General features: G+C 41.1%; 2 protein-coding genes across 4 annotated transcripts; both read left to right on the top strand.

The window, feature by feature from the left end:
• The first annotated feature begins 1,684 nt into the window (after window positions 1-1,684).
• Window positions 1,685-9,350, top strand: LOC140126048 (aldo-keto reductase family 1 member C1-like). Of its 2 annotated transcripts, XM_072145111.1 has the most exons (9): window positions 1,685-1,818; window positions 3,007-3,174; window positions 4,025-4,141; window positions 4,220-4,297; window positions 4,487-4,609; window positions 4,694-4,803; window positions 7,292-7,457; window positions 8,885-8,967; window positions 9,068-9,350. In XM_072145111.1, the coding sequence occupies exons 1-9, from the start codon at window positions 1,732-1,734 to the stop codon at window positions 9,108-9,110; spliced, it is 975 nt and encodes a 324-aa protein (XP_072001212.1). In that variant the 5' UTR covers window positions 1,685-1,731; the 3' UTR covers window positions 9,111-9,350. The 2 variants fall into 2 exon arrangements, with proteins under 2 accessions (XP_072001212.1, XP_072001213.1); XM_072145112.1 differs by lacking the exon at window positions 3,007-3,174 and having other exon boundaries at window positions 1,711-1,818.
• On the top strand, window positions 1,708-26,721 carry LOC140126050 (estradiol 17 beta-dehydrogenase 5-like). 2 transcript variants are annotated; one of them, XM_072145114.1, is made up of 9 exons: window positions 1,708-1,818; window positions 19,766-20,008; window positions 20,133-20,249; window positions 21,117-21,194; window positions 21,486-21,608; window positions 21,676-21,785; window positions 25,764-25,929; window positions 26,132-26,214; window positions 26,345-26,721. In XM_072145114.1, exons 2-9 carry the CDS (start codon window positions 19,811-19,813, stop codon window positions 26,385-26,387), a joined length of 918 nt encoding a protein of 305 aa, XP_072001215.1. In that variant the 5' UTR covers window positions 1,708-1,818; window positions 19,766-19,810; the 3' UTR covers window positions 26,388-26,721. The 2 variants fall into 2 exon arrangements, with proteins under 2 accessions (XP_072001215.1, XP_072001214.1); XM_072145113.1 differs by lacking the exon at window positions 1,708-1,818 and adding an exon at window positions 18,502-18,656 and having other exon boundaries at window positions 19,841-20,008; window positions 26,345-26,708.

The raw sequence follows: 26,721 nt of genomic DNA, 5'->3' as shown, positions 1-26,721 counted from the left end.
CGTCGGCAGTGGGAGGTCGTTGTGCAGCTATGATATCATCTGCTCGAGGGGCTGCAGCCTATTTACTACATGGGGGCTGGCTATATACTACAGGGGGCTGGCTATATACTACAGGGGGCTGGCTATATACTACAGGGGGCTGGCTTTATACCACAGGGGGCTGGCAGGCTATGTACTACAGGGGGCTGGCTGGCTATATACCACAGGGGGCTGGCAGGCTATACTACAGGGGGCAGGCTGGCTATATACTACAGAGGGCTGGCTGTCTATATACTACTGGGGCTGGCTATATACTACAGGGTGCTGGCTGTATACTACAGGGGCCGGCAGGCTATATACTACAGGGGGCAGGCTGGCTATATGTAACACATGAGGGTGACTGGCTATATACTACTGGGGGCTGGCTATATACTACAGGGGGCTGGCTGGCTATATACTACTGGGGGCTGTCTATATACTAAAGGGGGCTGGGCAGGCTATATACTGGGAGGCTGTGACCAATGCATTTCCCACCCTCAGCTTATTCTTGAGTCAATAGCTTTCCCCAGTTTTTGGTGGTAAAATTAGGTGCCTCGCCTCATACTCGGGTCGGCTTATACTTGAGTATATACAGAACCTATTTACCAAAAATTTTACCCTCCAAAAATCAAGTCTTTAAGTTCTCAATAATATTCCGTCCTATTTAGTATCAATTTAGTTATCTCAGACACCAACACTTCTGCCAATGTGGTAAGAACCTCGGGTGGCGTTGGTTAGGCACCCATGGCGGTCCCCTAAACTTTCACCAATTCTGTTGCTCATTTGAAATTTCTTTGAAGCAAACTTGAATCCACTTTATCCTGTACCTAAGTTCCACGTGTCTAAGTGTCAGTACCTCTAGTACTCAAAGAGTTAACCCTCACAAGACGAGAATGTGATAGCCCTTAGAGGATTTGCCACGAGCAGAAGGATCTGATTACAATAAATGTGACATAACCAGGATCTCACAGCACCGAGGGACCCGGAGAATGTTCTAAAGATCTCCCGTACTTAAGACAATGGGGAAAGAATTTTAATTGAAAGGTTTGGGGGCTGAGAATTGTTAATACAGTCCCAGAAAGGACCCCAAGACCCATCTACTTATTTATTGCCCCTATTTTATATCAAATCTAAACTACCGTATATACTCGAGTATAAGCCGACCCAAGTATAAGCCGAGGCCCCTTATTTTAACACAAAAACCTGGTCAAACCTATATTTTTTTGACTCGAGTATAAGCCTAGTTTGGGTTTTCAGCACATTCTTTTTATTGTGCTGAAAAACTAGGCTTATACTCGAGTACATATATGGCATGTAAAATAAAGTCTTTTTAGATCAATGATTTAACAAAAAAAATATTAAAATTACAAATTAAAATACGGATTAATTTGTAGTTAGAAATGACAGAATTTTTTTAACTATTATTTTTATTTTTATTAAAAATTATCGGTTTAGTTAAAAAAAAAAATGTAATTTTTTTTTTTACACATTACATAATAGGAAACAAAGTGGAAGAATATTTTAGGGATTTGAAGGTAGTTTTATTACTAAGGAAATAGGAATAGATTTTTGATTGGAGGGCGGAGGGGGGGGGGGGCGGGGACTACAATTCAATTCTGAGCCTTGGGAGGGAGGGGCCAGGACTAGTTAAGGTCACACACAGTCTATGTGGAGAGCAGTGGTGTAGAGCAGGGCACTGGGACGGGTATCACTATGGCTCTGCAGTCAGACTCCTATGTGCTGCTCAATGATGGGCACCGGATGCCAGTGCTGGGATTTGGCACCTACGCCCCCGAAACGGTAAATGAGTATAGGGTGATGCCGGTAGTACCTGACATAGCACCGGATAAGAGGAATATCAGCAGGTTCAACCATACAGACTGCAGATAGTGTTAGGTATTGTCCCTGGAGAGATGTTCAATCATATCTTGTATGTGTTGATAGTAGCAGCAGGACTGTGAAATATAGGTTTTTATTCCAGGATTGTAGAAATGGGTGGTGTATCCTCACACTGCTGTGCTCTGTGCAAAAATAGAAAAAGAGACGTTGTTCAGCTTACCGAACCCATATGCCCTATGATTGCCTGATGCACGGACAACTGCATCGGGTTGCAATCTAGTTGGGTATTCTCATGGGTGAGCTTTGTAATTATATTTTTGTGTATGTTGATAGTAGCAGCAGGACTGTGAACTATGAATTTATATTCCAGGAGTGTAGAAATGGGTGCTTGTCCTCACTGCTGTGCTCTGTGCTCTCTTCAAACACTGTTGGGCATTCTCATGGGTGATATTTTTGTTTATGTTGTTAGTAGCAGCAGGACTGTGAAATATGGAATTATATTCCAGGATTGTAGAAATGGGTGTGTGTCCTCACACTGCTGAGCTCTTTTTAGGCAGTGTTGGGTATTCTCATGGGTGACCTTTGTAATTATATTTTGTGTATGTTGATAGTAGCAGCAGGACTGTGAAATATGGATTCATATTCCAGGATTGCAGAAATGGGGGCTCTGTCCTCTCTCCAGACAGTGTTGTGTATTCTGGATTGTCCAGAATAAGGTTAGAGCCAGGGCTCGTCAGAGGTTCCTGTGATTCTGGGCCAGTTAGACACCAAATAAGAGTAATTCCACTACCACTGCCAGAAATATTGCTGTGGGTATCCCAACGTGGCTTGGCCCTTGTGGACATCAACATGTTGTGTCGTGGTTGAAATTAAAAAATTCACTTTGGAAGATCTATCAAGTAGAGTCACCATTCAGCTTCTAAGGTGGAAACCCCACAGCACCATCAGAGGTCAAGTAATATCTCTTACACTCAGTGATCTGACTACGAAATTCACCACGTTGTCGGGTCCTCCAGAGATGAGGACACGTAATCTTCTGTACTCTATGGTTTATAGATATACTTACAGCTGAGAAATTATGATACATTCATCCCCCATTAACCTATAAAACCTACTTCGATGACCATGACTGGATCTTCTCCCGCACAGTACACCAAAGAACAGGCCGGGGAGAGCGTCAAGGTGGCCATCGAGGTCGGATACCGTCACATTGATGGCGCCGCTATTTACGGAAATGAGGTTCAGGTCGGTGAAGGTATCAGATGCAAGATTGCTGATGGGACGGTGACGAGAGAAGACATCTTCTACACCGGGAAGGTAACCTTATGTTTCTGGAAGGTGGTCATGGCCAAAATGGGCTTTGGGCTTAAATATCTTAGCTGGGTACAACCCCAAGCTTGGATTAGGGTAAATGGCCTAGGCCAATGACCTGCTCCGATTTCTGAGGGACGTTCCTAACATATTAAAATATAAACATATAAAAATTGGAGGAGGATGTAGACCCATTGACAGATGAGTATTGGTTGCCCTTCGTGTTAGAGACCCCCATGTTATCACTGTGAGAGCCCCTCAGGTTGTCCCAGCTATTTTTGATCAGTAGGTTGTACAGAACTCCCTAGGGTGTGGGATTGAGGAGGCACATCAGGAAATCAGCTTCTTATTGGAAGGAAATTTTAGCCGGTGTAAACCTACCGGCTTCCCCCATAGTGGGCATTCTGGTCCTCCTGGGTGAAGAAGACATGACGAATGCAGTCTCTGTAAGCTTAGGCAGGACGTTGTACCAAGAACGAAAGTCAATCGCCCAACACTGGTTGAGCTCCTCTGCTCCCAACGTGGAGGAGAACATCTCTAGAATGAAGACCACTATAAGACTGGAAAAAGGGGGGGGGTAGTGTAAGGAGAAAGATTCCCAAAAATTTGAAAAGGTTAGGGGTCCATGGATGGACAATGATGATCTCCCTTCCGGCTTCCTATACCTACATGTTATGTACTAAATCTAAATTTGAAGCACTGTACCTACACGTGATGTAATGTATCTACACGTGGTAGATGAAAAAAAAACTTTCTGGATGCTCTAACCAAGTAAAATTCTCTAAAAGTTTTCTTATTAACACGCCCACGAGGGGGCGGAGCTCAGTTACGGGAATCTCCATTGTTATTCCTGCAGTTATGGAATAATAACCACGATCCTGAGAGGGTCCGCATTGGCCTGGAACAATCTCTGAGGGATCTACAGCTGGATTACCTGGATCTCTTCCTTATACACACACCCATGGGGTTTCAGGTTTGTCCAGGGAATTTCTGGGCATTTACTCAGTTTCCTCTGAGTAAATCTTAATTATTTTCCCATTTTCTCCTCCAGCCTGGAGATAATCTTTTCCCAACAGATGAAAATGGAAAAGCGATTTATCATAACACAGATATCCGGGATACATGGAAGGTAAACTTATCAGGCATCACAATTTATTAAATGTTGCCATGTAATACCTCATATCACCTGTAGTGGCCACTGCAGGAAAACTCCATGGTTAATTCCAGCTCCTCTTATCAGATCAGCCGATCCTTCAGGTGATCTTAGATACAGATCTCATATAGGTTGTAGCAATGACAAAAGTTCTTCCCTTCTTAGGCTCTGGAGGCGTGTAAGGATGCAGGACTTGTCCAATCTATCGGCGTCTCCAATTTTAACCACAAGCAACTGGAACTGATTCTCAACATGCCAGGACTCAAGTACAAACCTGTCTGCAATGAGGTGACATTTCCTCAGAGTTATTATGGCTGTAATCATCAGTGAGACCAAAGACACCTACATCCTAACAGATTTATCCATAAACAGGTGGAATGTCACATATACCTCAACCAGAACAAATTACTGGAGTTCTGCGAGATCCAAAACATTGTGCTGATTGCATATGGAGTCCTGGGGAGTGGCAGGTCAAAGAAATGGTAAGTATAGAATATTATACTACTATATCAGATGGTATTATACAGAGTGATATGCAGCAGAACATAGGAATAAGAAGAACCAGTATAATACTACCCCCCTATGTACAAGCATATAACTACTATAATACTGCCCCCTATGTACAAGAATATAACTACTATAATACTGTCCCCTATGTACAAGCATATAACTACTATAATACTGCCCCCTATGTACAAGAATATAACTACTATAATACTGCCCCCTATGTACAAGAATATAACTACTATAATACTGCCCCCTATGTACAAGAATATAACTACTATAATACTGCCCCTATGTACAAGAATATAACTACTATAATACTGCCCCCTATGTACAAGAATATAACTACTATAATACTGCCCCTATGTACAAGAATATAACTACTATAATACTGCCCCCTATGTACAAGAATATAACTACTATAATACTGCCCCCTATGTACAAGAATATAACTACTATAATACTGCCCCCTATGTACAAGAATATAACTACTATAATACTGCCCCCTATGTACAAGAATATAACTACTATAATACTGCCCCTATGTACAAGAATATAACTACTATAATACTGCCCCCTATGTACAAGAATATAACTACTATAATACTGCCTCCTATGTACAAGAATATAACTACTATAATACTGCCTCCTATGTACAGGAATATAACTATTATAATACTACCCCCTATGTACAGGAATATAACTACTATAATACTGCTCCTATATACAAGAATATAACTACTATAATACTGCCCCCTATGTACAAGAATATAACTACTATAATACTGCCCCCTATGTACAGGAATATAACTACTATAATACTGCCCCTATGTACAGGAATATAACTACTATAATACTGCCCCTATGTACAGGAATATAACTACTATAATACTGCCCCCTATGTACAAGAATATAACTACTATAATACTGCCCCCTATGTACAGGAATATAACTACTATAATACTGCTCCCTATGTACAAGAATATAACTACTATAATACTGCTCCCCTATGTACAGTGATATAACTACTATAATACTGCCCCCTATGTACAGGAATATAACTACTATAATACTGCCCCCTATGTACAGGAATATAACTACTATAATACTGCCCCCTATGTACAAGAATATAACTACTATAATACTGCCCCCTATGAACAGGAATATAACTACTATAATACTGCCCCCTATGTACAAGAATATAACTACTATAATACTGCCCCTATGTACAGGAATATAACTACTATAATACTGCCCCCTATGTACAGGAATATAACTACTATAATACTGCCCCCTATGTACAAGAATATAACTACTATAATACTGCCCCTATGTACAAGAATATAACTACTATAATACTGCCCCCTATGTACAGGAATATAACTACTATAATGCTGCCCCCTATGTACAGGAATATAACTACTATAATGCTGCCTCCTAGGTACAGGAATATAACTATTATAATACTGCTCCCTATGTACAAGACTATAACTACTATAATACTGCCCCCTATGTACAGGAATATAACTACTATAATACTGCCCCCTATGTACAGGAATATAACTACTATAATACTGCCCCTATGTACAGGAATATAACTACTATAATACTGCCCCCTATGTACAAGAATATAACTACTATAATACTGCCCCCTATGTACAAGAATATAACTACTATAATACTGCCCCATATGTACAGGAGTATAACTACTATAATACTGCCCCTATGTACAGGAATATAACTACTATAATACTTCCCCTATGTACAGGAATATAACTACTATAATACTGCCCCCTATGTACAAGAATATAACTACTATAATACTGCCCCCTATGTACAAGAATATAACTACTATAATACTGCCCCCTATGTACAGGAATATAACTACTATAATACTGCCCCCTATGTACAGGAATATAACTACTATAATACTGCCCCCTATGTACAGGAATATAACTACTATAATACTGCCCCCTATGTACAGGAATATAACTACTATAATACTGCCCCTATGTACAGGAATATAACTACTATAATACTTCCCCTATGTACAGGAATATAACTACTATAATACTGCCCCCTATGTACAAGAATATAACTACTATAATACTGCCCCCTATGTACAAGAATATAACTACTATAATACTGCCCCCTATGTACAGGAATATAACTACTATAATACTGCCCCCTATGTACAGGAATATAACTACTATAATACTGCCCCCTATGTACAGGAATATAACTACTATAATACTGCCCCCTATGTACAAGAATATAACTACTATAATACTGCCCCCTCTGTACAAGAATATAACTACTATAATACTGCCCCCTATGTACAGGAATATAACTACTATAATACTCCCCCCTATGTACAAGAATATAACTACTATAATACTGCCCCCTATGTATATACTGTACTATGTATATAATATAATCGGTTTGCTTATATTTTCTGCTGGACAGGATTGATCAGAATTCCCCCAAACTTCTTGAGGACCCAGTGTTAAATACAGTTGCTAAAAAGCTGAACCGCACCCCTGCGCAGGTTGCCATGCGATATCTTTTAGATAGGGGAGTTGTTGTCCTTGCAAAAAGCTTCACCCCCCAGAGGATCAAAGAGAACTTTCAGGTAAATTAAAAGTTAAAAAAATATATTGAGCTAATAATAATTTCTATTGAAAGGTCTTTCCAATAACTTTATGGAATTTTCTTAACCCCTTAATTGGTTTATGGGAAAATAAAGGTAAGTCTCCAACCACTCTTTTAAGTTTCTACCTTTGCATAAGGCAGAATCTGAGAACATATAGATGACATAAAGAGAGTTGCCTCTAAGACCAATCCCCTTCCCTGCTGTCTCTGTCTCTTTGCCGGGCCTATCCTAGTTGGTAAGTTGACATCTAGTCGATATTCCCTCCCTGTGTAAAACACAGAGACAAAGACAAGACAGTACAAACAGAGAAGAATTGTCTCCAGAGAAGGGTCAAAACCAAGAGGACACACGCAGTACAAAATCACAAGGCAAAAGGATAGTGAGAAAACAAGAAAAGGTTGAAAATTACCAGGAAACAGAGAACAGATTACCCGGATTACCAGGATCTTACTTAGTACTCATACTAGAGCAGGACAAGATCCTAGGTCAGGCACATCTCTTATGTGATATTAAAGTTCTGAACCCAGAAAGTGATTGGATCAGAACCCTGAAAACCAGAGAAGACAGCACAACAAGGAAGCAAGGTAAATGAAGGGAGATTCATTGAGTAACAGCCGATTAAAGGGAACCTATCACCACGGATCTACCTATAAAGGTAGATCGGGTGTTAAGTGGATCTATAGGACGTGAGGATAACCCTTTTAAGGGCTAATCCTCACGTCCCCGCAATTTTTTAATAACTTTTATTTGCCTAATATGTACATTTTCTAAAGAGGCTACTGGGGCGTGGAGTAGCCGGAGCAGAAGCTACACGGTGTGGGTGCTCCACACCCCAGTAGCCTCTTCGATCCTTCTACCAGAAATCTTCGGCACGCAGCGGTCTGCTCCGAAGCCAGACTCGCGCAGCTGCGGGTCAGCTGTACTGCACATGCGCAGACAGCAGGTTTTGCAGATAACGGTGCACAGCTACGAGGAAATTTTATGCCGAAATTTCTGGTAGGAGGATCGAAGAAGCTACTGGGGCGTGGAGTAGCCACGCTGTGTAGCCTCTGCTCTGGCTACTCCACGCCCCAGTAGCCTCTTTAGAAAATTTACATATTAAGCAAATAAAAGTTATTTAAAAATTGTGGGAACGTGAGGATTAGCCCTTAAAAGGGCTATCCTCACGTCCTATAGATCCACCTACCACCCGATCTATAGGTAGATCCATGATGGTAGGTTCCCTTTAACTTTTGATAAGCTGGAGCATAGCTGTAGGAGACTCATATGTGTGGTGCATATACACTTCGCGGTCCGCAGTCCTCCGACATAGGCTCAGACATAAGATTTTAGAGTTTAGCATGTGCTTATGAGTAAAAGAAAATATTTTTAAGGATTTTTATTACCTGTGATTTATTTTCTTCCAGGTCTTTGACTTTGAATTAAATGATGAAGATGTGGAAGCTCTGGACGGATGCAATAAGAACTTGCGTTATCTGACCATGGATGTGTAAGTGTCATTGTGTATTGTGAAGCTACAATCATTTTGAATACCTTTGTATTTTTTTTTTTGGAATACAACTTTTTATTTTTTAACTTTTGTATTTCAGCTGGAGTGATCACCCCAATTATCCCTTTCATGATGAGTATTGAATACCCTGGAAATAGCTCTGGATTATTTGACATTGTAGCGCTGGAAGACTGCCCCCTGCCCCTGGTGATTACTGCTTTTGAGTCAGTCTCTGCTCCGAGTACCTAATGCTCCGTGTCTTGTCAGTTTCTGTAACATCCAGATTTTGCTGTGCATTCTCAAATTATTTCTATTACATACTTAATGTACTTTAATTTTTTTGAATCCTCCCCAAAATGCAAAAAAATTAAAACTAAACTGTGATAAATTGCGATCTCCTGTATCTTTTATTTAATTCATCATGAATAATGTGTATTTTTGTCTCCATTATGGCTACAAGTAGGTTGGAAAACACTTAAAAATTGTGGGACTGCTATGGGTACCTAACTTATGCTGTAGTGGTATTAATTACACTCACTGGCCACTTTATTAGGTCCACCATGCTAGTAACGGGTTGGACCCCCTTTTGCCCTCAGAACTGCCTCAATTCTTCGTGGCATAGATACAACAAGGTGCTGGAAGCTCCTCAGAGATTTGGGTCCATAGTGACATGATGGCATCACACAGTTGCCGCAGATTTGTCGGCTGCACATCCATGATGCGAATCTCCCGTTCCACCACATCCCAAAGATGCTCTATTGGATTGAGATCCGGTGACTGTGGAGGCCATTTGTGTCCAGTGACCTCATTGTCATGTTCAAGAAACCAGTCTGAGATGATTCCAGCTTTATGACATGGCGCATTATCCTGCTGAAAGTAGCCATCAGATGTTACAGGGTACATTGTGCTCATAAAGGGATGGACATGGTCAGCAACAGTACTCAGGTAGGCTGTGGCGTTGTACCAAGGGGCCCAAAGACACCATGACACCACCACCACCAGCCTGACCCGCTGATACAAGGCAGGATGGATCCATGACACCACCACCACCAGCCTGACCCGCTGATACAAGGCAGGATGGATCCATGACACCACCACCACCAGCCTGAGCCGCTGATACAAGGCAGGATGGATCCATGATACCACCACCACCAGCCTGACCCGCTGATACAAGGCAGGATGGATCCATGCTTTCATGTTGTTGGTGCCAAATTCTGACCCTACCATCCGAACGTCGCAGCAGAAATCGAGACTCATCAGACCAGGCAAGGTTTTTCCAATCTTCTACTGTCCAATTTCGATGAGCTTGTGCAAATTGTAGCCTCAGTTTCCTGTTCTTAGCTGAAAGCAGTGGCACCCGGTGTGGTCTTCTGCTGCTGTAGCCCATCTGCCTCAAAGTTGGACGTACTGAGATGCTCTTCTGCCTACCTTGGTTGTAACGGGTGGCGATTTGAGTCACTGTTGCCTTTCTATCAGCTCGAACCAGTCTGCCCATTCTCCTCTGACCTCTGGCATCAACAAGGCATTTCCGCCCACAGAACTGCCGCTCACTGGATGTTTTTTCTTTTTCGGACCATTCTCTGTAAACCCTAGAGATGGTTGTGCGTGAAAATCCCAGTAGATCAGCAGTTTCTGAAATACTCAGACCAACCCTTCTGGCACCAACAACCATGCCACGTTCAAAGGCCACAAATCACCTTTCTTCCCCATACTGATGCTCGGGAGAACTGCAGGAGATTATCTTGACCATGTCTACATGCCTAAATGCACTGAGTTGCCGCCATGTGATTGGCTGATTAGAAATGAAGTGTTAACGAGCAGTTGGACAGGTGTACCTAATAAAGTGGCCGGTGAGTGTATGTACTCGTGGCGGTCCCTCTGCTTCATACACATACATTGTTACCTTCCCCTTCTGGTTTTTGCTGTTGTTTTACTCTCTGCTCTGTGTGCTGCCCCATTATTGTTTTGTAACATCTAGATTTTCCAAAGTTTTTTTTAAACATACATAATACAGAAAATATAACAGGAAGCAGTTGGAAGCAGTTGAAGCATAATCAGGAAGGAGTAGAATGAAATATGGTCCTGTTCAGCCAGATCAAGGAACTTAGCAGATCACGTAGGATGTGACGAGCTCCAATTGGAAAGATGTTGCTTCCGATAAACATTCGGATAGGTAGAGGAAAAGGGGGTTACATAAAAAGAAAGGTGAAATTGGGAGTTGGGAGAAAGTAGAGGAGAGAACAAAGAAGAAAAGAATAAATAGATAAAGTAACGCATCATGTTATCCTAGGGCACTGACCCAGTTGTGACCCAGGTTGCAAAGGACTGAGAATCCCTGGAAGTCAGCCAGGTGGACCATGTATCGTAGAACTGTGTGATTCTACCGTCATCAATGGCCCTCAGTTTCTCCATTCTGAAGATGTGGTTCAGGGCAGTTACCCAATCAGCTCTGGAGGGAGGAACCAAGGATCTCCAGCAGCGGGGGACAATCTGACGAGAGGCAACAAGAAAATGGGGGTCATTTACTTACCAGGTCCTGTCGCGATCCAGCGGCGCGTTCTCTGAGGTTTCGGGTCTTCCGGCGATCCCCTAAGGTCGTGCGCCCGATGTCCACCAGGTGTCGCTGCTGCGCCAAGGTCCGCCGAGGTCCGCCAGAGTTCACCTGGTTCTTCTCGGTGCATGTAAGTGCTTGATTTTGCGACACAAATCGTTTTTTAAATTCTGGGGTTTTTACGAATCTGTGTTTTCCGTTGGCCACGCCCCCCGATTTCTGTCGTTGTGATTCACTGGCGATTGCGCCGAAATTCGATCAACTGCGCCAAAATCCCGGCGGAATTCGGCACAAAACAGAAAAAGTTGGGAAACCCAACAAAAGTGCGGCCGCGGAGCCCTTAGTAAATGACCTCCGATGTCTTAAATGGTCATTTTTAATTTTTGAGAGAGGTCCTGAGAGAGAGAGTAGGGCCTGTTCTGCTGTAAAAGTAACATGAAATTTGGTCAAAACATTATATAACTGGTTAATGTTCTGCCACAGGGGGGGCGACGAGAGGGCAAATCCACCAGATATGTAGTATTGTATCTATGTTGTTCTCGCATCGCCAGCATTGATCCGAGATCTGGGGGTCAATTTGTCTAAGCTTGACCGGAGTACGGTACCAATGTGACAGGTCATAGCCTAGTATGGTTTCGAGTCCCCTATCTCCCATACAATAGTGAAAGTGTATGGGTAAGCTGAGTGTTAGTGAGGCATAGGTCTTCAAAGGTGGTGAGAATTGATGTAAGAATTGATACGGGTGCCAGAGAGGAGTGCCCCAATCGTAGACTGGCACATTCCCATTACCTATGTCCACTAGAGGGCGAATTCCACCATCATCTACCACATCTCTAATTCTAGGAAGCACGTTATCAGCGGGCTGGGGTCCCTGGCGTAAATTGGGGGTTACCTAATATTGGAGTCGATTTCTGTAAGTTTTTTAAACCCCCCCAAAAATTAAAGCTTATTATAAATTCCCTGAGTATGTTAGATACATTTCACCTGAAATATACAGTATATTAGTCTCCCTTATGGATGACATAGGGATGAGAACCAATTGAAAAAGTTGAGGGACTGCTATGGGTACCTAACTTATGCCATTGTAGCATTGATTATACACCCATGGCGGTCCCTTAGGTTCATAAACATGCAAAGTTTTAATGAATTTGAATTTCAAAATTTTAGTTTATTTCACTCTTCCTTATTTTATAACACTATTTTAATGAAAATTCTACATTTCCCAGATTTGCTAGGATTTCTGTGGACAATAACATACATATGTCAGCACATAGAGACCCTATAGTTCGTCTTTTTGAATCTATAGGTATTCTATAGAATGCCCCCATAAGAATCACCTTATTCTAAAACCAATGAGTGAAAACTAACAGAATCTATGGTTTTCACTGTAACTGGACTCAAGAGTTGGGGGTTCATCACACTGGGCTAAATGGAAAGTTAAATAAGAAATTATTACAGGATACCAATAATTATAAGACCCTGCAAAATAACCCTACAGGTGCTTTCTTGAATATTTTGAAATAAATAATCGAATATGGATTTCAAATTCGTGCCACACCACCAGGGATGAATCTAAACTCTGCCGCCTGAGGCGAGCAATTTAGGCACCGCCTCCACCTGATCCAGAAGCAGTATATGAGGTTATTTTTTTTTAGAAACGGAGTCCTAAACGCAGTATCTCATACCAGATGTGAAGAGACATTATTTTTAGGTGCCAGGATTCTGCTTTATTGCAGTTGACTCCATCCCTGATGCTGCCCCCCCATCTTTCAGAAGGTGGTATTGCCTGAGGCATGAGGCTCAACTCGCTTCCCCAGCGTACCAGAGAGAATTGCTGATTATCTGTTGGTGCAGTTGTCCTGAACTTTCACTCACTTCCCAAGATACACAAGGATATTTTCCTCCTCTGTTGACGCCCATCATGGCTGGGATTGGGTCAGTGAGTGAGAGATTGGGAGATTGGGTGGCCAAATATCTCCAACACTGGTCATGGCACTACCGGCTCATGGTAAAGATACGAAGCATGTGCAGAGGAAGAGAAGACTGCTGCAGGGGAACGAATAAGGTGAGTATTGTTTTTTTTTTTTTTTTTTTTTACAGAGGTCGGCCGAAGCTGAGGTGTTCCACGGCCCGGTCTTGGGCCACGGACTGGTGGTTGGGGAACACTGCTATAAAAGATTGTGTATTGGTTGCTTTGGTAAACTTGTTAAAACTCAAATATTTTAGTTTTCATGAACGATTCTATATACAAAGATGCGGGGCAACTGCGGGGGGTAAGTGCTCCCCTTCACTGGCCAAGTGGTATATGGGGGGAGACGGGAAGAACTTTTTCGTTTTACTACTGAAAATCTGTATCTCCCTCACATCAGCAGTTATGGCCATTATATAGACGACCTCCTCCAGTTGTTGGGGGGAGGGGAGGTATGGAGGATGAAGCCCATAATTTTATTAAGTCAATTCTGATGGTATGAATTCAAATTTTACTTTTTCTTTATAAAAACCTAAATTATGTTTATATTTAGTTAATTGTTTGTAGGAAAGGTGGTGACTTAAACCTTAAATATTTTAAATACTTTTTTGATTTTTATCTTTTTAATGGTATTTCTAGAGCCCTTAGGGTACTTGAACCCTAGGGGGTCTGATCACTTATACAATATACTGCAATACTACAGCCACTGCTGAGCCATGACTATGATTGTTAATCGAAAAACATAGGCTGTACCTGCATATGTTTTCTTTCTCTGTTTGTACTGGATGCATTTTTGTATGGATTTTGACCATTTGAATAACTAAGAATATACTAAGAAGATTCAGGATTTTGTGTCTCCTATTGGAAATCTTTATCCACGTGCATCCCTATATACAGTCATTTACCTATGAAGGTAGATCGGGTGGTAGGTGGATCTATAGGAAGTGAGAATAGCCCTTTTAAGGGCTAATCCTAACGTCCCCGCAATATTTTACTAACTTTTAATTCCCTAATATGTAAATTTTGGAAACACGCCACAGTAGCCTCTTTGACTCTCCTACCAGATGTCTTCGGCACGCAGCTCCTCGCAGCTCCTCCTGCTGTTTGCGCATGCGCAGAACAGCATGCCCACAGCTGCGCGGTCACTGCTCCGAAGCCGAAGGCCACTGCACATACGCAGGCGGCAGGTTTTTTATCGGACAAGGGCGCACAGCTACGAGGAAAATTTCAGGCAGGAGGATCGAATCGGCTACTGGGGCATGGAGTAGCCTAAGCTCCGGCTACATCACACCCCTGTAGCCTCTTTTGAAAATTTACATATTAGGGAATTAAAAGTTAGTAAAGTATTGCGGGGACGTGACGATTAGCCCTTAAAAGGGCTATCCTCACGTCCTATAGATCCACCTACCACCAGATCTACCTTTATAGGTAGATCCGTGGTGGTAGTTTCCCTGTAATTGTATTTCTGCTTTTATTTTATTTTTTTTTTTTAAAAGTAAGTGCCCCCTTTAATTAATTTCTTTATTTTAGTTTATATATTTATTGAGGGAACTCTAAAGTGATTTTTTTTCGACAGGTTTTTGACTTAGAATTTTTCTTCTACACTTATTTTGATTATAAAATGTACATATCTAAAATATAATTCTTTTAAATATTTCATCTATCTATTTATTTGAATTTCAGGTGGAAAGAACATCCCCAATATCCCTGATGAGTGTTAAAGATTAGAGATGAGCGAGCACTAAAATGCTCGGGTGCTCGTTATTTGGGACAAACTTTTCCCGATGCTCGAGTACTTGTCTCGAATAACGAGCTCCATTGAAGTCAATGGGAGACTCGAGCATTTATCAAAGGGATCAAGGCTCGGCAATAAAATGTGTTGTTTAATTGAAAAAGAATGGGGCAGATTTATCAAGTGTCTGAAAGTCAGAATCTTTCCAGTTGCCCATGGCAACCAATCACAGCTCCCCTTTAAAATATTCATGAGCACTGGTAAAATGAAAGCTGAGCCGTGATTGGTTGCCATGGGCAACTGGAAATATTCTGACTTTCAGACACTTGATAAATCTGCCCCAATGTCTTCTGATAAGTTAGCAGATGTATGCAAACATCTGCAATCTATTCTTCACTGAAGAACACATTGCAGATGTTCGGCACATCTGCTAACTTGTCGGGAGATACGCGCGAAACTGTGTTCGTCAAAATAGTATGTGAAGAACAATATATATGTGTGAAGAACACATATGGAAACATCTGCAATGTCTTCAACAATGCACACTTTGGTTGTATGCTAAAACATTCATTTGAATATTAAATTTTAAGTTAAAAAAGCCTAAAATCTGTAACATTTATTGACCTAAGAGCGGTGTCTTTTTGAATATTACAAACATTAACCCCTCCCAAATGAAGGCTATGATCTCTCACTAATATTCCATCCTATTCAGTTCCAAAAGAACTGTCAAAGTGGTTAAAAGCCTGAAGTGGCGTTGGTTAGGTACCCATGGCGGTCCCACAAACTTTCTCAAATTCTGTATCTGATATAAATTTCGTTTTGAAAACTTGAATCCCCTTTATTCTGTCTCTTCACTCAGTAAGTGTTATTTAAAACTAGTCTGGAATTCTCTTCATGGACAAGGAAAAACACTAAGTAGTAGAATATTTACTGTATAATAAAAAACAAAAAAAAAATAACCACCATTACTCAGTACAACCTTAACAACCCTTACATGAAAAGAATGTAAGCTGGCAGAAGTTTTGGCAAGAACAGAAGGAACTGATTGCAATAAGCATAACCTAGCCAGATCTCTCCGCTCAGAGGGCCTGGAGCACATTCCGGTGATTTTCCATATTCCAGGCTTCTATATTCCAGGCTTCCATATTCCAGGCTTCTATATTCCAGGCTTCCATATTCCAGGCTTCCATATTCCAGGCTTCCATATTCCAGGCTTCTATATTCCAGGCTTCCATATTCCAGGCTTCTATATTCCAGGCTTCTATATTCCAGGCTTCTATATTCCAGGCTTCTATATTCCAGGCTTCCATATTCCAGGCTTCCATATTCCAGGCTTCCATATTCCAGGTTTCTATATTCCAGGCTTCTATATTCCAGGCTTCTATATTCCAGGCTTCTATATTCCAGGCGTCTATATTCCAGGCTTCTATATTCCAGGCTTCCATATTCCAGGCTTCTATATTCCAGGCTTCTATATTCCAGGCTTCTATATTCCAGGCTTCTATATTCCAGGCGTCTATATTCCAGGCTTCTATATTCCAGGCGTCTATATTCCAGGCTTCTATATTCCAGGCTTCCATATTCCAGGCTTCTATATTCCAGGCTTCTATATTCCAGGCTTCTATATTCCAGGCTTCTATATTCCAGGCGTCTATATTCCAGGCTTCCATATTCCAGGCTTCTATATTCCAGGCTTCCATATTCCAGGCTTCTATATTCCAGGCTTCCATATTCCAGGCTTCCATATTCCAGGCTTCTATATTCCAGGCTTCCTTATTCCAGGCTTCTATATTCCAGGCTTCCATATTCCAGGCTTCTATATTCCAGGCTTCTATATTCCAGGCTTCCATATTCCAGGCTTCTATATTCCAGGCTTCCATATTCCAGGCTTCCATATTCCAGGCTTCTATTTTCCAGGCTTCTATATTCCAGGCTTCTATATTCCAGGCTTCCATATTCCAGGCTTCCATATTCCAGGTTTCTATATTCCAGGCTTCTATATTCCAGGCTTCTATATTCCAGGCTTCCATATTCCAGGCTTCTATATTCCAGGCTTCTATATTCCAGGCTTCCATATTCCAGGCTTCTATATTCCAGGCTTCTATATTCCAGGCTTCCATATTCCAGGCTTCTATATTCCAGGCTTCTATATTCCAGGCTTCCATATTCCAGGCTTCTATATTCCAGGCTTCTATATTCCAGGCTTCCATATTCCAGGCTTCTATATTCCAGGCTTCTATATTCCAGGCTTCCATATTCCAGGCTTCTATATTCCAGGCTTCTATATTCCAGGCTTCCAGGCTCCGATGCCAATGGAAAGTTACTTTATTCTATAAGAATGTTGTCACGGGTGCTCCTGCAACCCACCTTCCGCATCATAGGCTCACCCTTGCCCCTCTCCGCTGCCCGGTTCCCCCACTTGCAAACTTACAGCGCCGTGATCCAGCCCTGACTCTGGTGGTGCCACTAGGGCGCGAGGCCCAACGGTCCGATAATTGGCACTGGTCAGTCGCCAATTCTGATAAACCCCCAACCCCTTCCTGCGTTCGCTCTCGGATCTTTGTGCTATATGCCTCTGAAAGCTTGTGTCATTGCCTAGTGACTGTCTGCTGATTTCCCGTTCCTGACCTTGTTCCCGTACTTTCTATCTTGACCTCCTGCTTGTCCCCGACCATTTCTTTGTACCCCACCGTGGCTGCCACCGCAGATAAAGTCGTACCTGTGGAACGACCTGGTGGTACCTCGCCGCAGCAAGTCCAACCCGCTTTGCGGCGGGCTCTGGTGAAAACCGGGTGCCGATTAGATTCCGGTCCCAGGTGTCGGCTTATGTCACCATACGTGGTGGTCCAGGGGGTCCACTGTCCTTGGAGCCTAACTGTGTTCTAAAGTCAATGACTTCAAGTGGCCTCCTGCCCCCCTAGAGTGGGGGCTCAAATGACGGCCAATCCCATCCAATCCCTGCATGGCCTGTGGATTGTTGGGCATGAAGGAGCTAAGTTCTTAGTGTGGACATATTGCCCTCTACAGGTTCGTACCTACTACTGAACCTAAGTGGCAATTCTTGCAAAAATTTTCACAATTGACCCCAAAATTGACCCTACAGAGTGAAAATATTGTGAAAGAACATGAAAATAATCAAAAAGTTTTGAAACCAGAGACTGGTGCCATAAGGAGGACTGTGGGACACCTCCTGACTGTGACTTAGAGATACTGAAGGTCTTGTCTAGTCAGAGGAGGAGAAGGAGTGTGCGCATCAATCCGGGGCAGTGCAGGGAGTGGTGAGAACAAGTCCACTCATGATCTAGTGATCGAGCAGTTGTGCAGCGCAGGAGACTCTGACAGGTCCTACTATGGCTCTCAGGTCGGACTCCTACGTGGTGCTGAATGATGGCCATAAGATGCCAGTACTTGGATTTGGCACCTACAACCCCCATACGGTAAGTGATCATGAGGAAATGTAGGTAGAAGATGGCATAGCACCAAATAATTGCAATATATATGACAGCATGTGTGACCATAAAGACTACAGTAAAAGTTTAGAATTGTCCTTAGTGTAGACTTTTGTGTATGTTATTAGTAGCAGCAGGACTGAGACGCCTCTGAGTTCCCGTGTTCCCGGTTTCCTGTGTTTCGTGGTGTTCCCTTGTTCTGTGTTATCCTGTGGCGGTCCTGTTATCCTGTGGCGGTCCTGTTATCCTGTGGAGGTCCTGGTATCCTGCCAGCCATCCGAGGTCCTGCCAGCCATCCGTGGTCCTGTCAGCCATCCGTGGTCCTGCCTGCCATTCGTGGTCCTGCCTGCCATCCGTGGTCCCCGTATCCCTACCTTGGCTGCCACCGCGGTCCTAGTCGCACCCGCGGAGCGACCTGGTGGCTCCTGCCGCAGCAAGACCATCCCGCTTTGCGGCGGGCTCTGGCGAAGACCAGGAGATCACTTAGACTCCGCTCCCGGGTGCGGCTAAGGTTGTTATCTCCCGCAGTGGTCCAGGGAGTCCACTGTTTGTCCCCCGAGATTGTGACAAGACATGTGTAAAATGACCATTGTGTATGTTATTAGTAGCAGCAGGACAGTGAAATGTGGCCACATTACCTGTAGTAGTGCCTTTAAATTTAGCACTGGAGTTTTTGCAGCCCACCAGATAAAAATTTCATGTGGCCCACCCTCATTCGACCTTAGAAAAAAGACCATGCTATCCTCACTGGGTTGTCTTCTTCAGAACCCTTGGGGTGCAGAATTGGGTTAGAACCTGGGCCCATTGGAAGATCCTCTGATTCTATGGTGGGCTTTTCCAAATGTGAGGGTTCTACTGAAATGATTTACCTCAGTTGGACCTTGATGCCATCTTTGATGTGTGCAGGAAGATGGTCATCAAGAGTCTCGGAAAACTTGGCTACCAAAGGTGACAACCCCTGTGGCACCACCAGAGGCATTATCATGTATTACCTCCATCTTTTAGCAATCAATGATCTGACTACGAAATACACAGTGTTGTCGGGTCCTCCAGAGATGAGGACACTTCTGTAATCTTCTGTACTCTATGGTTTTTAGATAAGCTTTACAACAGCCTCGCGTTAACCTATAAAACCTTCTTCAATGACCATGACTGGATCTTCTCCCGCACAGTACACCAAAGAGCAGGCCGGGGAGAGCGTCAAGGTGGCCATCGAGGTCGGATATCGTCACATTGATGGCGCCGCGATGTACGGAAATGAGGTGCAGGTCGGTGAAGCCATCAGATCCAAGATTAAGGATGGGACGGTGACGAGAGAAGACATCTTCTACACTGGGAAGGTAACCTTATGTTACTGGAAGCTCTAACCAAGCAAAGTGCTCTAAATATATTAGTTTTCTTATTAACACGACCATGAGGGGGCGGGGCTTGGTTACATGTTACATTGTTATTGTATTCCTGCAGTTATGGAATAATAACCAGGCTCCTGAGAGGGTCCGCATTGGCCTGGAACAATCTCTGAGGGATCTACAGCTGGATTACCTGGATCTCTTCCTTATACACACACCCATGGAGTTTCAGGTATGACCAAGAGACACCTGACTACAGGAGCAGTAGTACTGTATACAGAATAGGAGTAGTAGTACTGTGCTGTACTCATATATACAGGATAGGAGTAGTAGTACTGTGCTGTGCCCATATATACAGGATAGGAGTAGTAGTACTGTGCTGTACCCATATATACAGGATAGGAGTAGTAGTACTGTGCTGTACCCATATATACAGGATAGGAGTAGTAGTACTGTGCTGTGCCCATATATACAGGATAGGAGTAGTAGTACTGTGCTGTACTCATATATACAGGATAGGAGTAGTAGTACTGTGCTGTGTCCATATATACAGGATAGGAGTAGTAGTACTGTGCTGTGCCCATATATACAGGATAGGAGTAGTAGTACTGTGCTGTGCCTATATATACAGGATGGGAGTAGTAGTACTGTGCTGTGCCCATATATACAGGATAGGAGTAGTAGTACTGTACTGTACCCATATATACAGGATAGGAGTAGTAGTACTGTGCTGTGCCCATATATACAGGATAGGAGTAGTAGTACTGTGCTGTGCTCATATATACAGGATAGGAGTAGTAGTACTGTGCTGTGTCCATATAAACAGAATAGGAGTAGTAGTACTGTGCTGTGTCCATATATACAGAATAGGAGTAGTAGTACTGTGCTGTGTCCATATAAACAGAATAGGAGTAGTAGTACTGTGCTGTGCCCATATATACAGGATAGGAGTAGTAGTACTGTGCTGTGTCCATATATACAGGATAGGAGTAGTAGTACTGTGCTGTGTCCATATATACAGAATAGGAGTAGTAGTACTGATGTGGATGATGATAAGGTTTTTCTGGCCATTTACATTTTTTCCCATTTTCTCCTCCAGCCTGGAGATAATCTTTTCCCTACCGATGAAAATGGAAAAGCGATTTATCATAACACAGATATCCGGGAGACATGGAAGGTAAAGTTATCCGTACATCACCCCTCCCCCATCCATATGTATTACATTCAGGCTCTGGCGACATGTCTGCTCAGTAAAATACAAACTGATACATTTGTTGGATACAATAATGTAATAACTGATTCATCATTGTATGTTGGCATGTAATACCTCACATCACCTCTAGTGGCCACTGCTGGTAAACTCCAAGACTAGGTCAAGCTCCTCAAAGCAGATCAACCAATCGCTCAGGTGATCTTTGAGAAAGAATCCCTTTAATATGAAGCACTGACGAAATTCCCTCATTTTTAGGCTCTGGAGGCGTGTAAGGAGGCAGGACTTGTCCGATCTATCGGAGTCTCCAATTTTAATAAGAGGCAACTGGAACTGATTCTCAACATCCCAGGACTCAAGTACAAACCCGTCTGCAACCAGGTGACTATTACATTGGATGGGATTTAACATAACTTATAGCTTGTAATGCTGACACATCTATCTACAGGTGGAATGTCACATATACCTCAACCAGAGCAAATTACTGGAGTTCTGCAAGACCCAAGACATTGTACTGGTCGCATATGGAGTCCTAGGGACAAGCAGAGACAAGGGATGGTAAGTATTAAATACATCACTACTATATATAATACTGCCCCCTATGTACAAGAATATAACTACTATAATACTGCCCCCTATGTACAAGAATATAACTACTATAATACTGCCCCCTGTGTACAAGAATATAACTACTATAATACTGCCCCCTATGTACAGAAATATAACTACTATAATACTGCCCCCTATGTACAAGAATATAACTACTATAATACTGCCCCCTATGTACAAGAATATAACTACTATAATACTGCCCCTATGTACAGGAATATAACTACTATAATACTGCCCCCTATGTACAGGAATATAACTACTATAATACTGCCCCCTATGTACAAGAATATAACTACTATAATACTTCCCCCTATGTACAGGAATATAACTACTATAATACTGTCCCCTATGTACAAGAATATAACTACTATAATACTGCCCCCTATGTACAAGAATATAACTACTATAATACTGCCCCCTATGTACAGGAATATAACTACTATAATACTGCCCCCTATGTACAAGAATATAACTACTATAATACTGCCCCCTATGTACAGGAATATAACTACTATAATACTGCCCCCTATGTACAAGAATATAACTACTATAATACTGCCCCCTATGTACAAGAATATAACTACTATAATACTGCCCCCTATGTACAAGAATATAACTACTATAATACTGCCCCCTATGTACAAGAATATAACTACTATAATACTGCCCCCTATGTACAGGAATATAACTACTATAATACTGCCCCCTATGTACAAGAATATAACTACTATAATACTGCCCCCTATGTACAAGAATATAACTACTATAATACTGCCCCCTATGTACAAGAATATAACTACTATAATACTGCCCCCTATATACAGGAATATAACTACTATAATACTGCCGCCTATGTACAGGAATATAACTACTATAATACTGCCCCCTATGTGCAGGAATATAACTACTATAATACTGCCCCTATGTACAGGAATATAACTACTATAATACTGCCCCCTATGTACAAGAATATAACTACTATAATACTGCCTCCTATGTACAGGAATATAACTACTATAATACTGCCCCCTATGTACAGGAATATAACTATTATAATACTGCCCCTATGTACAGGAATATAACTACTATAATACTGCCCCCTATGTACAAGAATATAACTACTATAATACTACCCCCTATGTACAGGAATATAACTACTATAATACTGCCCCCTATGTACAAGAATATAACTACTATAATACTGCCCCCTATGTACAGGAATATAACTACTATAATACTGCCCCCTATGTACAAGAATATAACTACTATAATACTGCCCCCTGTGTACAGGAATATAACTACTATAATACTGCCCCCTATGTACAGGAATATAACTACTATAATACTGCCCCCTATGTACAAGAATCTAACTACTATAATACTGCCCCTATGTAAAGGAATATAACTACTATAATACTGCCTCCTATGTACAAGAATATAACTACTTTAATACTGCCCCCTATGTACAGGAATATAACTACTATAATACTGCCCCCTATGTACAGGAATATAACTACTATAATACTGCCCCCTATGTACAAGAATATAACTACTATAATACTGCCCCCTATGTACAGGAATATAACTACTATAATACTGCCCCCTATGTACAAGAATATAACTACTATAATACTGCCCCCTATGTACAAGAATATAACTACTATAATACTTCCCCCTATGTACAAGAATATAACTACTATAATGCTGCCTCCTATGTACAAGAATATAACTACTATAATGCTGCCTCCTATGTACAAGAATATAACTACTATAATACTACCCCTTATGTACAGGAATATAACTACTATAATACTGCCCCTTATGTACAGGAATATAACTACTATAATACTGCCCCCTATGTACAAGAATATAACTACTATAATACTGCCCCCTATGTACAAGAATATAACTACTATAATACTGCCCCTATGTACAAGAATATAACTGCTATAATACTGCCCCCTATGTACAAGAATATAACTACTATAATACTTCCCCCTATGTACAAGAATATAACTACTATAATACTGCCCCCTATGTACAAGAATATAACTACTATAATACTGCCCCCTATGTACAGGAATATAACTACTATAATACTGCCCCCTATGTACAAGAATATAACTACTATAATACTACCCCCTATGTACAGGGATATAACTACTATAATACTGCCCCTTATGTACAGGAATATAACTACTATAATACTGCCCCCTATGTACAAGAATATAACTACTATAATACTGCCCCCTATGTACAAGAATATAACTACTATAATACTGCTCCCTTTGTACAGGAATATAACTACTATAATACTGCCCCCTATGTACAGGAATATAACGACTATAATACTGCCCCCTATGTACAGGACTATAGCTACTATAATACTGCCCCCTATGTACAAGAATATAACTACTATAATACTGCCCCCTATGTACAAGAATATAACTACTATAATACTGCCCCCTATGTACAGGAATATAACTACTATAATACTGCCCCCTATGTACAAGAATATAACTACTATAATACTACCCCCTATGTACAGGGATATAACTACTATAATACTGCCCCTTATGTACAGGAATATAACTACTATAATACTGCCCCCTATGTACAAGAATATAACTACTATAATACTGCCCCCTATGTACAAGAATATAACTACTATAATACTGCTCCCTTTGTACAGGAATATTACTACTATAATACTGCCCCCTATGTACAAGACTATAACTACTATAATACTGCCCCCTATATACAGGAATATAACTACTATATTACTGCCGCCTATGTACAAGAATATAACTACTATAATACTGCTCCCTATGTACAGGAATATAACTACTATAATACTGCCCCCTATGTTCAAGAATATAACTACTATAATACTGCCCCCTGTGTACAAGAATATAACTACTATAATACTGCCCCCTGTGTACAAGAATATAACTACTATAATACTGCCCCCTGTGTACAAGAATATAACTACTATAATACTGCCCCCTATGTACAGGAATATAACTACTATAATACTGCCCCCTATGTACAGGAATATAACTACTATAATACTGCCCCCTATGTACAAGAATATAACTACTATAATACTGCCCCCTATGTACAAGAATATAACTACTATAATACTGCTCCCTACGTACAAGAATATAACTACTATAATACTGTCCCTATGTACAAGAATATAACTACTATAATACTGCCCCCTATGTAAAGGAATATAACTACTATAATACTGCCCCCTATGTAAAGGAATATAACTACTATAATACTGTCCCCTATGTACAAGAATATAACTACTATAATACTGCCCCCTATGTAAAGGAATATAACTACTATAATACTGCCCCCTATGTACAAGAATATAACTACTATAATACTGCCCCCTATGTACAAGAATATAACTACTATAATACTGCCCCTATGTACAAGAATATAACTACTATAATACTGCCCCCTATGTACAAGAATTATACTACTATAATACTGCCTCCTATGTACAAGAATATAACTACTATAATACTGCCCCCTATGTACAGGAATATAACGACTATAATACTGCCCCCTATGTACAGGACTATAGCTACTATAATACTGCCCCCTATGTACAAGAATATAACTACTATAATACTCCCCCTATGTACAAGAATATAACTACTATAATACTACCCCCTATGTACAAGAATATAACTACTATAATACTGCCCCCTATGTACAAGAATATAACTACTATAATACTGCCCCCTATGTACAGGAATATAACTACTATAATACTGCCCCCTATGTACAAGAATATAACTACTATAATACTGCCCCCTATGTACAAGAATATAACTACTATAATACTGCCCCCTACGCTGCTATGAACAATTTGTTTTCCTTTTACTTCTTTTATTTTCTGTCGGACAGGATTGATCAGAATTCTCCCAAAGTTCTGGAGGACCCAGTGTTAAATGCAGTTGCTAAGAAACTGAATCACACCCCGGGTCAGGTGATCCAGCGATATCTTCTACAGAGGGGAGTGGTCGTCCTCACAAAAAGCTGCATTCCTGAGAGGATCAAAGAGAACTTTCAGGTTAAAATAAATAAATAAATAAATAAAAAACAAAACAACTTCCCATTTTCTAGATTTCTATTGGTCAATCTTATAAAACTGCATTTATAGATTGTTTTTTAACCCTGTAACACAATTAGTTTCTTTTGATTGAAATATCTATATTTCCTTTAGTAACGAAATTTCGAATGATTTTAATGACTTGTGATTTATATTCTTTTAGGTCTTTGACTTTGAATTGAATGATGAAGATATGGAAGTTCTGAACGGAGTAAAAATAAACCTGCGTTACCTGACCTTAGATGTGTAGGTGTCACTGTGTTAAATTTCAGCAACTAAAAAAAAATTAAAACTTTTTTATATATTTATTATTATTTTTATATTTATTTGTTTTTTTTTATAACATAAATTTTTATGTTTTTTTTTTGTATTTCAGCTGGAAGGATCACCCTAAGTTTCCCTTTTATGATGAGTATTGAATATATTGTATAGAACACACTGGATTCATCTTCTGCACTGTAACATTGTAAAGGTTGGCAGCTCATCATGAACTACAGTCCCCTCCCCTGGTGTTTGCTGCCCCATCCTTCCCCCAGTAAGGGACTGCTATGGGGTCCTGACTTATGCTGTAGTGGCATTGGTTATGTACCCATGGCGGTCCCTTAGCTTCATTAACATACAAAGATTTTATGAATTTGAATTTGACTTTTTTTAGTTTAATTCACTTTTCTTTATTGTCTTTAAACTATAAGAACTAGAGATGAGCGAACATACTCGTCCGAGCTTGATGCTTGTTCGAGCATTAGCGTACTC

Source organism: Engystomops pustulosus, chromosome 4 (genome assembly GCF_040894005.1).
Source record: "Engystomops pustulosus chromosome 4, aEngPut4.maternal, whole genome shotgun sequence".
Lineage (NCBI taxonomy): Eukaryota > Metazoa > Chordata > Amphibia > Anura > Leptodactylidae > Engystomops > Engystomops pustulosus.
Note: the sequence above shows the minus strand (reverse complement) of the source record. Positions and strands in the feature narration are given on the sequence as shown.

Excerpts from the sequence above, each read along its gene's own strand:
- LOC140126048 (XM_072145111.1), top strand. The coding sequence starts at position 1,732 with ATGGCTCTGCAGTCAGACTCCTATGTGCTGCTCAATGATGGGCACCGG. Across the intron at positions 4,610-4,693 it reads ACAAACCTGTCTGCAATGAG|GTGGAATGTCACATATACCT; the intron begins GTGACATTTCCT and ends ATCCATAAACAG. Across the intron at positions 7,458-8,884 it reads GGATCAAAGAGAACTTTCAG|GTCTTTGACTTTGAATTAAA; the intron begins GTAAATTAAAAG and ends ATTTTCTTCCAG.
- LOC140126050 (XM_072145113.1), top strand. The coding sequence starts at position 18,570 with ATGGCTCTCAGGTCGGACTCCTACGTGGTGCTGAATGATGGCCATAAG. Across the intron at positions 18,657-19,840 it reads GCACCTACAACCCCCATACG|TACACCAAAGAGCAGGCCGG; the intron begins GTAAGTGATCAT and ends TCTCCCGCACAG. Across the intron at positions 21,786-25,763 it reads ACAAGCAGAGACAAGGGATG|GATTGATCAGAATTCTCCCA; the intron begins GTAAGTATTAAA and ends TCTGTCGGACAG.